The 16019-nt window shown below is 43.7% G+C and overlaps 1 protein-coding gene across 1 annotated transcript in view; it reads right to left on the reverse strand.

Annotated features, from left to right (window-relative positions):
- LOC141133203 (C-type lectin 1-like) overlaps positions 1 to 15528 on the reverse strand; it is a 54591-nt gene extending 39063 nt beyond the window's left edge. The window contains exon 1 of the mRNA XM_073622421.1: positions 15327 to 15528. Within this exon, the coding sequence (XP_073478522.1) occupies positions 15327 to 15369 (43 nt within the window). The 5' untranslated portion in view covers positions 15370 to 15528. The remainder of the gene's footprint in view (positions 1 to 15326) is intronic.
- Positions 15529 to 16019: the final 491 nt, after the last annotated feature.

A 16019-nucleotide genomic window follows, 5' to 3' on the forward strand; every position in this document is an offset into this window, starting at 1 on the left:
GTGGTAATCTGCACGAGGCGGTGTCTTGGAGCTGAGGGTATATATATATATATATTGTTCAATAAAGGGCCTGATGGCCATTTAACTCCATTTTGTGTTAAAGTGGAGTTCCACCCAAAAATGGAACTTCCACTTTTTGGATTCCTCCCCCCCTCCGGTGTCACTTTTGGCACCTTTCAGGGGGGAGGAGGGAGCAGATACCTGTCTAATACAGGTATTTGCTCCCACTTCCTGGCATAGATCACCGCTGAGCTTGCGGTGACCTACGCCACTTCCGCCGTCTACCCCGTCCTCCCCCTCTGTATTCTGTGAGACACAGAATACAGCAGGGACCTGTGAGGACGGGCAGCGCGGCTCGCGCATGCGCAGTAGGGAACCAGGAAGTGAAGCCGCACGGCTTCACTTCCTTATTCCCTTACCGAGGATGGCAGCGGCAGCAGCAGCCGAGAGCCGAAGGAAGGATCGGCTTCGGCTGCCGACACCGCGGGCTCCCTGGACAGGTAAGTGTCCATATATTAAAAGTCAGCAGCTGCAGTATTTGTAGTTGCTGGCTTTTAATATTTTTTTTTTCAGCAAACCTCCGCTTTAAGTGTTTTATTGGGGTTAAAGGATGATGGAGATTTTTAGAGGGTTGTTTAGGAGTTTTAGGGGTGACCTCTGATCTACCCTAGTCATGGACATATGGAGAACACGTAGAATACTAATAAAAAAATCAAGCCATGAGAAAATCACAATTTTAAAGATTTTTTTAAAATATAAATTTACATACCAAAAATTAAGATTAAACCTAAAGGAATCCTGGAGTGCAACTCAAATATGCAGTATACCTCATGCACCAGGACCCTTGTGTGCAAATCACCCTCCTAGAGGGAACAAAATCACCCATTCAATCCCACAGGAAGGAAAAGATGACCTTTATGTATTTCCACAAAATGCTTAGACACATTAAAAGATTGTAGGGTTTTCACATTGTGACCGCCACAATAGTGCTCGGTGATTTTAAATCTTAACAATCATGTAGTACACCCAACGTACTACAGTGAACACACATAGTAATCATAAACAATAAATTACATTTTGAGTATTACTGTTTTATTGAGAAAATTTACCCCATAATCCTAGCTGTAAAATATTTGCTTCTTTTGTAAACTCTGTAGTACCTGCATGTATAAATGCCATATTGCTAGAAGCCCATTGTTGATAAGTTTTCTTTAGTTTTTTGGGTCCATTATAACTGAAAGAGAACATTGGCCCAAATGTCGGAGTGCTCTGGTTGGGGAAACAACACTCTTTCTTAAGGATGTCATATAACTGTTTATCAGCATATAAAAACTGGTAAATTGTTATTTATGATCTTCACTACCTGATTAATTTTTGCAGAGAAGGAAGTCACAAAAGTCAGACATCCATGCTTATATGGAATAACTTAATTCCTTTTCTTGCCTTAAAGGTCACATATACAAATATTTGGGACAATCTTCTTGCCTTGAATGATGAATAGAATAACCTCTGTATGTTAGATCCTTCTCAACAATCTGAGGCTCTTTTGCCAAAGGGGTTCAGTAGAACAATTTATCCTGCCTCTAAAAACTCACCTACTGAGATCGATTTAGTTGTATGTGGTGGATGACAACTGGAGGCACTTAGAGTGAAATTTTGAGCACATGGTTTACAGTATGCAGAAGTGGACCCCGTAACCGTCTCAACATCACGAATGTGATGCCCAATGAATAAATGTGATGTCCAAATGAATCTTTACCACATCTCAAAAGTAAGTAAAATACAAATTCACATTGTTGTCATTAAAGAGCATTATGCACAACATTTTCAAGTAAAGTAATAGGACCCCTTCATACCAAAAAGGAGGTCATCTATATACCTCCCATACCATGCAACTTTTCATCCATGGTCTCTCCCATCCACAAAGATGAGCAACTCACGCCAACCCTTGTACAAGTTGGTGAAAAAGGGGGGGAAATATAGCCTCCATTGAAGCTCTGCACCTCTGCAGGTAGAAGAAAATTGCTGTAAATCATGGGAGTAGCCACTATACCTTTCAAGATGGAACTTCCCAGCTACCAAGGCAAGGCAAGAATATAAGAATATAAGGGCTGAACATTACATTTTACAAAAATAAATCTTCCTGTCATGTAAGCTTATGAATTTCTAATGAAACTGCTTTCATGTCTCTGATGTAAGCAAGTAATGGCAACAATAATGGTTGAAGGTGCATGTCTATGACTTCTCTAGTTTCTTTTTTAAAAAATCTGATTTTAGCCACAATAGGGTACTTTTCCAATGGTCCATATACCTTGTGGACTTTGGGCAATTGATGGAACACCGGAGTTATGGGGGAATGCACCTTCAAATATTTAGCTGTTTTTTTACAAAGGACCCCCACAGATTTGCCAGTGGAAACCAGATCAAAAAGAATATGCTAAAAAAACAAAGAGTTGTGTCTAAATCAATGGCATAGTATACCTCGGTATTCTGTCTTAAAGCATCTCTGCCGTATTCTTAGGTGCTAAAGATCTCTACACAATCACCTTTGTCTGTGTTTTTACTAATTCTAGAGAGTTAATAACTTCTGCATTTCCTGAAAATCAAATTCATTAGCGCCACGTTCCAAAACCCATACATGGACCCAAAAAGAAGTCCAAAATCTGACATAGGGCTCTCAAAGTCTATTGGGACATATATTACCAGTGTCAATAGTTATAGTGCCTTAAAAAAGTATTCATACCCCTTTAAATTTTCCACATTTTTTCATGTTACAACCAAAAACCTAAATATATTTTACTGGGATTTTATGTAATAGACCAACACAAAGTGGCACATAGTCGTGCACTCCACAAATCTGGCCTGTATGGAATTGTGGCAAGAAGAAAGCCATTGCTGAAAGAAAGCCATAAGAAGCCCCATTTGCAGTGTACAAGAAGCCATGTGGGGAACACAGTAAACAGGTAGAAGAAGGTGCTCTGGTCAGATGAGACTAAAATTAAATTTTTTGGCCTAAAAGCAAAATGCTATATGTGGCCAAAAGCTAACACTGCACATCACCCTGAACACACCATCCCAACCGTGAAGTTTCACCTTCCAGCACAACAACAAACATACAACAACTAAACATACAGCAAGAGCTACAATGGAATTGTTTAGATAAAAGCATACTCATGTGTTAGAATGGCCCAGTCAAAGTCCAGACTTAGATCCAATTGAGAATCTGTGGCAAGTCTCTGACCATCTTCTTAATCATGCCCACAGTCTCTGACTGCCGGGAACATTCTGCAGTAACCCTGAGACGCACAGGAGTGCGCAGGCGCAAAGTGGCTGGTACCCATCCAGCTGCGAACAGACGTGCGCTAGTGCGCATGCACGTGTGCAGAAGCGGACGCGCGGTAGCCATCGCATTGGCACCCAACAGCCACTTTAGTAACATGCCCGCAGTCTCTGACCATCTCTTGTATCATGTCTGCAGTCTCTGACAATTTCTTGTATCATGTCCTCAGTCTTTAACCATCTCTTGTAGTATGTCTGCAATCTCTGACCATATTTTTTGTATCATGTCTGCAGTCTCTGGCCATCTCCTGTACTATGTCTGCAGTCTCTGACAATCTCTTTTATCATGTCCTCAGTCTCTAACCATCTCCTGTAGTATGTCTGCAATCTCTTACTTAAACACATTGCTAATAGTATTAGTTATCTGTTTATGCTGAAGGTAGGACTGTGCAGGGGGGGCAGAGAGTAAAAGGGGGGAATGTGATTAGAGAGACGGGGGAGACTGCAGGGGGCATTGTGATGGGGGCTGATAGTGAGAGCAATATTTGTAGCACCCTAGCTCACAGTTAACGCTAAACTAATGACCAGGAAAATCCTTAAAAGGATAAGTTCACCTTTCTGTAGGGTGACCAGACATCCCCGGTTTCTGGGGACAGTCCCCGGATTGAGGACACTGTCCCCGGACCAAGTCTGTCCCCAGTTTTGTCCCCTGATTGGATTTGAACAGGGGCTGGGGCAATTTAAAAGACAGCCCGTGCAGAATAAAAAGAAAAAATCTGAATTGCACCCCTTCCTCTGCCGCTTCTACTAGCTTATGGGGGTTTATTTTTTTCCATTATCTGTGCCCCTTTCTGAAGATCATGTGCTGGTCGGAGCGGAGGGACTATTTCTTCAGTTGCAGGCGCATGCCCATTCAGCTCCACTCGCATGTTCCTCTGCCTTGACTCAAGTCCCGGCCAGCCGCCTGCCTGCTTATTTCCTTGAAAAAAATAAAATACTGCGCTAACAATCATAAAAATATATGAGCTGCGACTAAAGTGTTATACAGCACACTCAAATAGACAAGAAAAAAAAAGGCTCATACAAAAGGCTCAAGGCTGATACACAGACCAGTGACCATCTTCCACGCAGGGTCTACTGGCCTAGGAGACCTGCCATTGACTGGTTCTTGAGCAGGTAGAATTTTCCACTCTTACAAAAGAGAAAGGCCTTTCTCCAGGGAGTTCACCATGTGGGTGCGTCCATCCTTTGAGACAGACAATTTAGTGGGATATCCCCAACTGGTTCCTGTGGACTGGATGACACCCAGTGCCTGTCTCTGATCCCTGGCTGGGGTTACAGCCGTCCGCCCAGTGGGGTCTCCTATAATTAAGGGACCAACGATCTCTGGTAAGAGGCAGCAGTTTTTCTGAAGGTGGAGGTTTCATCTACGCACCCCATTCACTGCAGCAAGATTATTATTATATTTTTTTTTCACCTGTCACTTGGGGATATTTTGCTTTTTGGTCCTTTTTTTCCTTTTTTTGTGTGTGGTTTTTTGCCATACATAATATATGGACTTTAATCAATCACTGTTCATTGTGCACTGACTATACGGACATCATCTATGTTTTTTAATTTGTTTCACAACATTGATTATCACTTATTCATTGTATATTGATTATTGCTTATATTCCGGTACGAGGTTTTAAGGCAAGTATTTGTTGCCTATATCACACTACTAAGCGCAACTTTTTTTTCTTGTCTGCTTATCTCCTTGCCTTCCCTGGTGGAGTGATCTTCCCCTGCTCCCCACCCAGTAGTAGCTGGGGCCCGAAGAGTAAAGCCCCATACACACTATCAGATTTTCTGCTGATTTTTGTCTTCAGATTTACCAAAACCATGTAGTGCAAGGGCCTGCCTGATTGCATACAAATTGAAACTCCTAAGGTTTGACCTCATATATTATATGGTTTTGGTAAATCTGAAGGAAAAAAATCAGCAGAAAATCTGATAGTGTGTATGGGGCTTTAGACTTGACAGGCTGTGAGGCGGAGACGGGCAAAGAGTCGTCGATTGCTGCCATTACAAGTAAAAAAAAAAAAATATGTCCCTGGATTTCATTTTAAAAATCTGGTCACCTTACCTTTCTGAGCATGTTATACATTACCCCCATATTTCAGATGTAACATACTCCAGACCTTCCCCCACACCCCCGATCCCCTCCCTCCTTGGGTCATCGGTTGAGAGATCCACTCCCTGCACCCACTGTCCCATTTTGAATATAACGAATATAACATGGCCAACACAGCCGAATGATTCACAGCGATCTGTGAATGAGAAAACTATAGCTCTCAATGAACTGTGCTGATGAGCACTCTCATTCTAGTTCATTCACAAGCTCTGCAGCTTGCAGTCAGCTCTTATGGAGGTACAGGCTGACAGCTGAAGGGTTTCTCTGCAGGAGGCTGACATTGCACCCCTGATTTACTGATCACAGGTGCAATGCTTTGCAGACATGTTGGAACAGGAAGGGGCCATCCCCAAACTATTCACACAAAGTTGGGAGCATGAAATTGTCGAAAATGTCTTGGTATGCTGACGCCTTAAGAGTTCTCTTCACTGGAACTAAGGGGCCACGCCCAACCTCTGAAAAACAACCTCACACCATAATCCCCCCTCCACCAAATTATTTGGACCAGTGCACAAAGCAAGGCCCATAAAGACATGGATGAGCAAGTCTGGGGTGGAGGAACTTAAGTTCTGACCTCAACCCGATAGAACACCTTTGGGATGAATTAGAGCGGAGACTGCAAGCCAGGCCTTCTTGTCCAACATCAGTGCCTGACCTCACAAATGCTCTTCTGGAAGAATGGTCAAACATTCCCATAGACACACTCCTAAGCCTTGTGGACAGCCCTCCCAGAAGAGTTGAAGCTGTTATAGCGGCAAAGGGTGGGCCAACTCAATATTGAACCCTACGGACTAAGACTGGGATGCCATTAATGTTCATGTGTGTGTAAAGGCAGGCATCCCAATACTTTTGTCAATATAGTGTATCTTTGCTTGTGACTTTTTAAGGCTTTTCAGTGATTTCCATTCAACTAGGCAAGCCAGAGGGGCTGAGGGTGTTTATCGGAGTAGAGGAGCAGAGAACCCAAGATACCAAGCAGCTCCTTCAAGGGTGGTGCTACATTTAAAAGAGTTTATCAAAGTGTGTTTGTTTATTTAAGTTGGGCTTCCGGGTTCTGAAAAGTGGCATCTTGCAGACCTCCACAACCAGCATGCCAGGGATGTGGGGAGGAGGCCCTTGTCTACATCAACACAGAAGGTACCTTCCTCATGTTGAGGGCATGAGGCCTGGTATGGTTCACAAGAGGGGGGGGGCAAGCTTACTGCCCCCCCCCCCCCCCCCTTTCCTGGTCTTTGCATGTTAAATATATGCACAAAATCACTAAACAACAAAAAAACTATTACAGCTGCACAATGTAGCTGAGTACTAACTGTTAAGGAACTAAACTTATTAGAAACAGGAACAGCAGTGGACGTCATTGGGATACAGTGGGGTATGAGCAAAGGAAGGAGGACTTGTGAAGGAAAACCAGGGTTAAAGTTCAAAGAAGATAGAATATATCTCCTTTCCTGATCTGTTGCATTCTGTAACACTGAAATATGGTTGTTTGTGTGTATGCAGCAGGAAATGTATTGACATATCTAGGGATGGGCGAACAGTTCGGCACGAGCATAAGTTCGGGCCGAACTTTGGTTGTTCGGCGAACAACGAACATTATGCGGTGTTCACAACAAATTCGAAAGTCGCGGAACCCCGTTAAAGTCTATGGGACACTAACATGATAAACCAAAAGTGCTCATTTTAAGGCTTATATGCAAGTTATTGTCAGAAAAAGCATTTGGGGACCTGGGTCCTGCCCCAGGGGACACATATCAATGCAAAAAAAATATGTCCCACGATGTAAATCCATCTCACGCCACCCGACAAGCCGAAAAAAGAAAAAAAAGCTGCAACAGCTCCACCTCCATGGGAGGCTCCCGCCGAATGACGCTTCTTCCCGCCATGTGATGTCAGAGGAAGGCGGGGCGCCCGTTTATGTAACCCAGTTGCCCCGCCCGCAGCTATATACCAGCTGTCACAGAGACGAAGCATCACTCGGCGGGAGCCTCCCATGGAGGCGGAGCTGTTGCGGCTTTTTTTTTTCTCTTTTTTCGGTCTGTCGGGCGGAGTGAGATGGATCTACATCACATGACTTTTTTTTATTTTTTAATAAATTACTTGTCCCAAAGTGTCTCCTGTCTTTTTTACTATTTTTTACACTTTTTTGTGAAATGGTAGGTGTACAATGTACCCGTTACCAATTCACATAGGGGGGAGGCTGGGATCTGGGGCTCCCCTTGTTAAAGGGGGCTTCTAGTTTCCGATAAGCCCCCCACCTGCATACCCCCACAACCACAAGGGTTGTGGGGATGAGGCCGTTGCCCCCATCAACATGGGGACAAGATGTTTTGGGAGGCTACTCCAAAGCACCATCCCCATGTTGAGGGCATGTGGCCTGGTACGGTTCAGGAGGGGGGGGCTCTCTGTTCCCCCCCCTTTTCCTGTGGCCTACTAGGTTGCGTGCTCGGATAAGGGTCTGGTAAGGATTTTGGGGGGGACCTCTATGCCATTTTTTTTTTATTTTGGTGCAGGGTTCCCTTTAATATCCATACCAGACCTGAAGGGCCTGGTATGGATTTTAGGGGGACCCCCAAGCAATTTTCTTTTAAAATTTTTGGCTCATGGTTCCCCTTAATATTCATACCAGACCCAAAGGGCCTGGTAATAGACTTGGGGGGGAACCCATGCCGTTTTTTCAATGAGTTTTAACTATATTGCCAAGACCCGACAATTCATTACAGCCGCGAGTTTTAAATTACTTTTTTTCCTTTAGAAATTTAATTTTGCTGTGGTACTGTTCTAAACACGGGAAAACTGTGTTTAGTGGAAAACCACTTTACAGGCATACTATAGACACCCCCAGACACGATATTTAAAGGAATATTTCATTTTTATTGTTTCACTTTAAGCATTATTAAAATCACTGCTCCCGAAAAAACGATCGTTTTTTTAACTTTTTTTGCATTGATACATGTCCCCTGGGGCAGTACCTGGGTCCCCAAACACTTTTTATGACAATAACTTGCATATAAGCCTTTAAAATGAGCAATTTTGATTTTTCATGTTTGTGTCCCATAGACTTTAACAGTGTTCATGTGTCCGTCCGAATTTTTTGCCTGTTCGCAAGTTCTGGTGCGAACCGAACCGGAGGGTGTTCAGCTGAGCTCATCCTTATTGCCCTGTACACACGATCGGACATTGATCGGACATTCCGACAACAAAATCCATGGATTTTTTCCGACGGATGTTGGCTCAAACTTGTCTTGCATACACACGGTCGCACAAAGTTGTCGGAAAATCCGATCGTTCTAAACGCGGTGATGTAAAACACGTACGTCGGGACTATAAACGGGGCAGTAGCCAATAGCTTTTGTCTCTTAATTTATTCTGAGCATGCGTGGCACTTTGTGCGTCTGAATTGTCCACACGCGGTCGGAATTTACGCGAACGGATTTTGTTGTCGGAAAATTTTATAGCCTGCTCTCAAACTTTGTGTGTCGGAAATTCCGATGGAAAAAGTCCGATGGAGCCCACACACGGTCGGAATTTCCGACAACAAGCTCCGATCACACATTTCCCATCGGAAAGTCTGACCGTGTGTACCGGGCATTAGACATATAATGATTTTTCTAGTAAATATTCAAATTTTGCTCATCCTGACTAAAGCAATGCAGTAGTTGCTAAAGAAAACATCAAGTAGTACCAACAGTAATCTGTCGAAAAAACAGTGGTGGTCCTTCCATTAGGGGCGCACGGGCGTCGCCCCCTCATCCATGCGTCCTGCCCCATGATCTACATGCAGGGCACCGGACATATGGATTCCAATGGGGGGGGGGGGGTTAAGCACATGATTAGAGCCAGAGGTCTAATAGGCTTCAAAAAAGGGTGGGCTCGGGGCCCCACCCAGTTGAGTGACAATAGCGAATGAATATTCGATCTTGTAACACTGATTCTCCTCTTGGACAGTCAAGAAGCAAGGCAGCAGCCGGGGAGAAGCTGGTGATGCCGCAAGATGGGGTAAGTGCGGTGCCCCGATCTACTGACTGACCGACCCTGGGGGGGTGCCGGCCGTGACCCCCATGACCTGGCCGTCCGACCGGGGGAGGTGGTGGCGGCTGGTGGATCGTTTGCCGCCCCAACCCCAAAAATAAACACTGAAACGTTGAATAGAAAGTTAATAAAATTGTTCCAGGCCCAAGCACTTAAAGCGTTTGTTACCCCAGCATTTCATATTCCTGGTGTGTCTGTTGTACCATGTACTTGTGGGAGAAGGTATCCTGTTCTCTTTGCATTGCATCCTTTATGTGAAATCCCTGATATTCCTGCTAGTCCCTCTGATTTTTTATTAAAAACCGACCACACTAAGCAGGAGAGCACACCGTAATCAGTTCTCTAGCTATGCTGGGAACTTAGCCTGCTCTCCTCCATTGATCAGACTTGTCCTTACATGCCACCCCCTATACAGCCATTCACTGGGAAGATCAGTGTCCTGCTGCTGCTTCTCCTCCCCCCGCCCTTATGCAGCTGAGAACAGAGGGAATGTGATCACTTATAAAAAAGGGAAAAAAGGTATTTATATAATTTTTTTCAATCTATACACAAATGTTTTGCCTTTCAATGCAATTTCAAACTGAGTGGGTTGTTTTACAGGGTGATTGTTTACAACCACTTTAACAAAATTTTACAATAAGTGTATGAGTCTCCTTTTAAAGTGGAGTTCCACCCAAAAATTGAACTTTTTGGATTCCTCCCACGCTCCCACTTCCGGGCATAGATCACCGCAGGCTCCGTGACGATCTATGCCCAGAAGACAGCAGGGACCAGTGAGGACGCGCAGCACGACTAGCGCATGCGCAATAGGGAACCAGGCTGTGAAGCCGCAAGCTTTTACTTCCTGATTCCCTTACCGAACATGTCGGCGCCTCCACCCGAGAGCCGAGGGACAGATCGGCTTTGGGTCAGGACATCGCGGGCGCCATGGACAGGTAAGTGTCCATATTTTAAAAGTCAGCAGCTGCAGTATTTGTAGCTGTTGACTTTTTTTTTTTTTTAATTTTGGCGCAACTCCGCTTTAACTTACATAGTGTTCAAGTAAGGACTTTGCCAAATAGATATATTGTTTCTATATTTTACACTGCACCTCTAAAGGAAGCCAGTATTAAAACCCAAGAATAAAAAAATAATAGATTGCAGATTACCAGTCCTCAGAAGTCAGCTGAATGTAAACATAGGGGCTGACTGTTGTCACTAACCAAATATGACCATGGCCATCAGCCAGCATCCCAGCTATGGCCATATTTGGTCAATGACATCAACCTACTTCCTCATCTCTTTGTTTACATTCAGCTGCTGGCTTTGGAACAATCAATTGTGGCTAAAGTCCATCAGAAAATCATTGGCGCGAGTCATTGTTTTTGTGTCAGTGTAATCGGCTTTCATCATTGTTGATGATGGATCTACATCATTGACCTACATGACTGACAATGGATTTATATCATGTTTGTATTTATTTAAGGTGGGCATCTAGATTCTAATAAGTCCCCCATCGCAGACCATGTATGTGGGGATCAGGCCCTTGTCCCCATCTACATAAAAGATACATTTTCCATGTTAAGGGAATGTGGCCTGGTATGGTTTAGAAGAAGAGTGTTTCAATTTGCACTGGTGCATACTTACCAACTGTCACGAATTACCCGGGACATTCCCGGGATTTAAACCCTTTTCCCGGATTTAGCCATTCCCGGGAAATGTCCCGGGAAATTCTTATTTTACCGATATGTCTCCACCGGCCACCATTTTCCCGAAGACCATAATAAACAATTACTGTTTAGCAATGGCCGGGTGGCTGCCAATAGAATTTGAGCTGTGGCACCGCCCACCTCCCGCCCCGCTGCCGTCTGTCTGTCACCTGATGTGGGAAGGGGCGGGGGTGGGCGGCGCCGCAGCTCAATTCCTATTGGCAGCCACCCGGCTATTTTGTCCCATTCTATTTAGTAATGGCGGCAGAGAGAGAGTCTCCACTGCTGGGAATGCCTGATGTAAGGAAAGGGGGGGCTCCATTGAGGGATGCCTGGTGTAAGGACAGGATGCTGCTGGCAATGCCTGATGTAAGGGGGGACTCCGCTGCAATGCCTGATGTAAGGGGGGACTCTGCTGACACTGTCTGATGTAAGGGGGGACTCCGCTGCAATGCCTGATGTAAGGGGGGACTCCGCTGCAATGCCTGATGTAAGGGGGGACTCCGCTGACACTGTCTGATGTAAGGGGGGACTCTGCTGGCAATGTCTGATGTAAGGGAGGACTCCGCTGGCAATGTCTGATGTAAGGGGGGACTACACTGGCAATGCCTGATGGAAGGGGGGACTCCGCTGGCAATGCCTGATGTAAGGGGGGACTCCGCTGCAATGCCTGATGTAAGGGGGGACTCCGCTGCAATGCCTGATGTAAGGGGGGACTCCTCTGGCAATGTCTGATTTAAGGGAGGACTCCGCTGGCAATGTCTGATTTAAGGGAGGACTCTGCTGGCAATGCCTGATGTAGGGGGGGGACTCCGCTGGCAATGCCCGATGTAAGGGGGGATTCTGCTGGGGACACCTGATGGCATCTGGTGGCAGGCGACGTGGCAGGTGACACGCTCAGAGCTTCCACTGATTTTGCATTATGGTGAGTTAAATAATTTCATTCTATATTTCAATGTAATAATATAAATAATGCACTTCAATCATCCTGACACCATAACAACCTTGGTGCCGGGATGATTGAAATGCTAACACCAGGTGTTTGGAGTATCTTTATCTGCTGATTGTTAAACTTTCTGGAATACACATATTTCTACTGTGGTGTAGGATCTGGGCCTAGTGAAAAAATATTGTGTTGCGCTAATATTAACCTTCCAATCAAATTATATTAAACTCTGTGTATATAAAACCTTCCAAATGATTAATTGGACTCCATGTGTATGTGCTAAAGTCATTAACAATACAACCAATACACTGAAAATTAGTGCTCAAAAATAAATAACTAAAATCCCAAATACCATCTGTGGTAATAATTAGAATGAAAAACCATAATATCAAATCCAGTATTAATATAGGGAATATATTAGGAAATATATGAAGACTTACAGAAAGCAATGGGGAATTAGATGCTCAATGGTGCATATATTTTAACACCTTTGAGCCCCAATGAAACATATTATAGTGACATTGATGTAGAATTTCTCTGACAAGTTTGATATTTTAAGGCGTGATGACATATTAAACTTCACAAATAGGATTAAAGTAGAACAACTGGCAATTTTTATTTTATTTTTTCAATTTTTGATAGAGTAAGGAAGGGTTATAACCCCTGTCAGATTTTTTTTGGCCATCTGTGTCCCATTGTAGAGATTTCCCTTCACTTCCTGTCCCATAGCCAAACAGGAAGTGAGAAGAAAACCCTGCAAATTAAGAGAATCTCTTGGAGACCCCCAGGTCACCAGAACCAGTGTCCCCATTGGAAGATTTCCCCTCTATTACTTTTCTGGGGACAAGCGGAAATTTGGGATTTTCTTTTACTTTTCACTTTTGATGATAATGGTAAACAGGACAAATAGAGAAAGTGAATCTCCTTAACAGGAACACAGACAGCAATAAAAAAAAACTAACAAGTGTTCTAGTCCCTCTCCAATCTATCCAAAACGAAAAAAAAAAAAAAAAAAGTTTAGCTATAATTTAAAATCAAAACTTGTTACTGGGGTGTTTTTTCAAATACCTACTGTGCTCAGAGATACATATTCAAAGATAAATAATTCCTATGAATATACACTCACCGGACACTTTATTAGGTACACCAGTTCAATTGTTTGGTAACACAAATTGCTATCAGCCAATCACGTGGAAGCAATTCAATGCATTTAGGCATGTAGACGTAGTGAAGACGACTTGCTGAAGTTCAAACCGTGCATCAGAATGGAGAAGAAAGTGGATTTAAGTAACTTTGAATGTGGCATGATTGTTGGTGCCAGACAGGTTGGCCGAGTATTTCAAAAACTGCTGATCTACTGGGATTTTCATACACAACCATCTCTAGGATTTACAGAGAATGGTCCGAAAAAGAGAAAATATCCAGTGAGCGCCAGTTGTGTGGATGAAAATACCTTGTTGATGTCAGAGGTCAGAGGAGAATGGGCAGAATGGTTTGAGATGATAGAAAGGCAACAGTAACTCAAATAACCACTCGTTACAACCAAGATATGCATTATACCATCTCTGAATGCACAACACAGCAGCAGAAGACCACACCAGGTGCCACTCCTGTCAGCTAAGAACAGGAAACTGAGGCTACAATTTGCACAGGCTCACCAAAATTGGACAATAGAAGATTGGAAAAATGTTACTTGGTCTGATAAGTCTCAATTTCAGCTGAGACATTCAAATAATAGGCTCAGAATTAGGCGTAAACAACACGAAAGCATGGATCCATCCTGCCTTGTATCAACGGTTCAGGCTGGTGGTGTAATGGTGTACGTCACGTCCTAACTGAATATTGTTGTGATCATGTCCATCCCTTTATGACTACAGTGTACACATCTTCTGATGGCTCCTTCCAGCAGGATAATGCATCATGTCACAAAGGTCAAATCATCTCACCACTGGTTTCTTGAACATGACAATGAGGTCACTGTACTCCAATGGCCTCCACAGCCACCAGATCTCATCCAATAGAGCACATTTGGTAAGTGGTGGAACAGGAGATTCGCATTACGGATGTGCAGCCGACAAATCTGCAGCAACTGTGTGATTTTATCATGTTAATATGGACCAAAATCTCTGGGGAATGTTTCCAACACCTTGTTGAATCTATGCCAGGAAGAATGAAGGCAGTTCTGAAGGCAAAAGGGGGTCCAACCTGGTACTAGTAAGGTGTACCTAATAAAGTGGCCGGTGCGTGTATGTCTTAAAGTGACCCTATCATAAAGGAATACATGGGGGCTGACATTACACCCTTTGATAATCCCAGTTGCTTGGCAGAGCTAGAACAAACTCCCTGTAGATGTCTGGATTCCTTATCTCTATTTGTTCCAGGTCAGTAACTCATAAATCATTGAACGTATCATTCTTAAAAGGAGAGATTAACAAAGGCAGACCAGATACTCTTTCATGACAAAATCACTTTAAGGCTGGGCTCACACTGAGGAACGGAGCAGCTTACAGCAGGGGTCAGGGGTCCGGTGCGACTCCATTCACCGTTTCAGGTCTGATTTCAGCCCGAATTTTTGGCTGAATTCGGACCTGAAACAGACCAAAAGACGCACAGGACTCCTGTGCAATTCGGACCGGAGACGTTCCGGAGATGTGTGAACCGGCTCCATAGAGAGCCAGGCACAATCTCCTGACATGCGAATTGTACACTAAACCAAAAATCTAAATGGAATGCTGTGTCTATTTCGAAAATGTTATTATCACCGTAAAACTTCTAAGGCTGGGTTCACACCAGTGTGGATTTCACCGCATCCAATTTTCACTGCTGTGAACCCAGCCTAAGAAATTTTACGGTGATAATAACATTTTCGAAATAGACACAGCATTCCATTTAGAGTTTTTTGTTTAATAGATACATTCCTGACATTTGCAGTGTGCACAGAGGATATTCTAAAAGCTTTTACAATCATAATGGAACATGAAAAGGGTGAATGAATATAGTATGTACATAGCTGGTTACTACACAGCCCTGCTTTACAGCGTGGAATTTGTATGGATAGGCTCATTGAAATCACATTACTTTATGAGAATAGCGGGATGCTTGGCTTCTTTCTTGGTTCCTTTTTATGAAAGCAAATTCAAAATGTTATCATCTAACATCGTCACCGCTGCATCAGAAATTTTGTAACATGTTATAGAATTTTGTACATTACCTGTAGTGGAATCGCTCAGCGACTGCTCATAAGAATTCTTCATTTTCCCGATGCTGGCAGCTTATCGGTCAGACCGGTCTTTGTGTGTTAGTGCCGCAAATGACTCTAACGTTGTCTCATCAGTGGACCCCATATAAATCACTCGCTCCATCCATCCTCTCTCATCCTTCCTGTGAACAGTGAGGTTGAAGATAATCTGTAAAAAAAGCATTCAGGAAGCAAGTTAAATGCTAAGATCAGCATTTGAGAAAAGAGAGAAAAATAAATTATTTTGTTCTCTGTATTTTCCAGGAACTACTTTGTTGACATTCAGAAAATGGCTTAATTTGGCCTCTGCCCCCCTCAATAGCCCCCCCCCCCCCCCCCCCCCAAGTGACCATCCAGAGGTATTTATTTATTTTTTGCTTTTTTTTTTATATTTACCATATATACTCGAGTATAAGCCGAGTTTTTCAGCACTTTTTTGAAAATGTCCCCCTCGGCTTATACTCGAGTCAAGCACTTTTCTGCAGCAGAGAACGACATTTTCCGAACTGATTTGGGGCCCCGTATCTCGGGGCCACTTGGTGCTAGGAACCACAAATTTGGTGTGCAAACCCAGAGGAACTAGCACTACAACATATCTAACAAAGCTGGGGTTCCTAGCACCAAGTGGCCCCGAGATACGGGGCCCCAAATTCGGTTCGAAAAATG

Source organism: Aquarana catesbeiana, linkage group LG03, assembly GCF_042186555.1.
Source record: "Aquarana catesbeiana isolate 2022-GZ linkage group LG03, ASM4218655v1, whole genome shotgun sequence".
NCBI classification, from domain to species: Eukaryota; Metazoa; Chordata; class Amphibia; order Anura; family Ranidae; genus Aquarana; species Aquarana catesbeiana.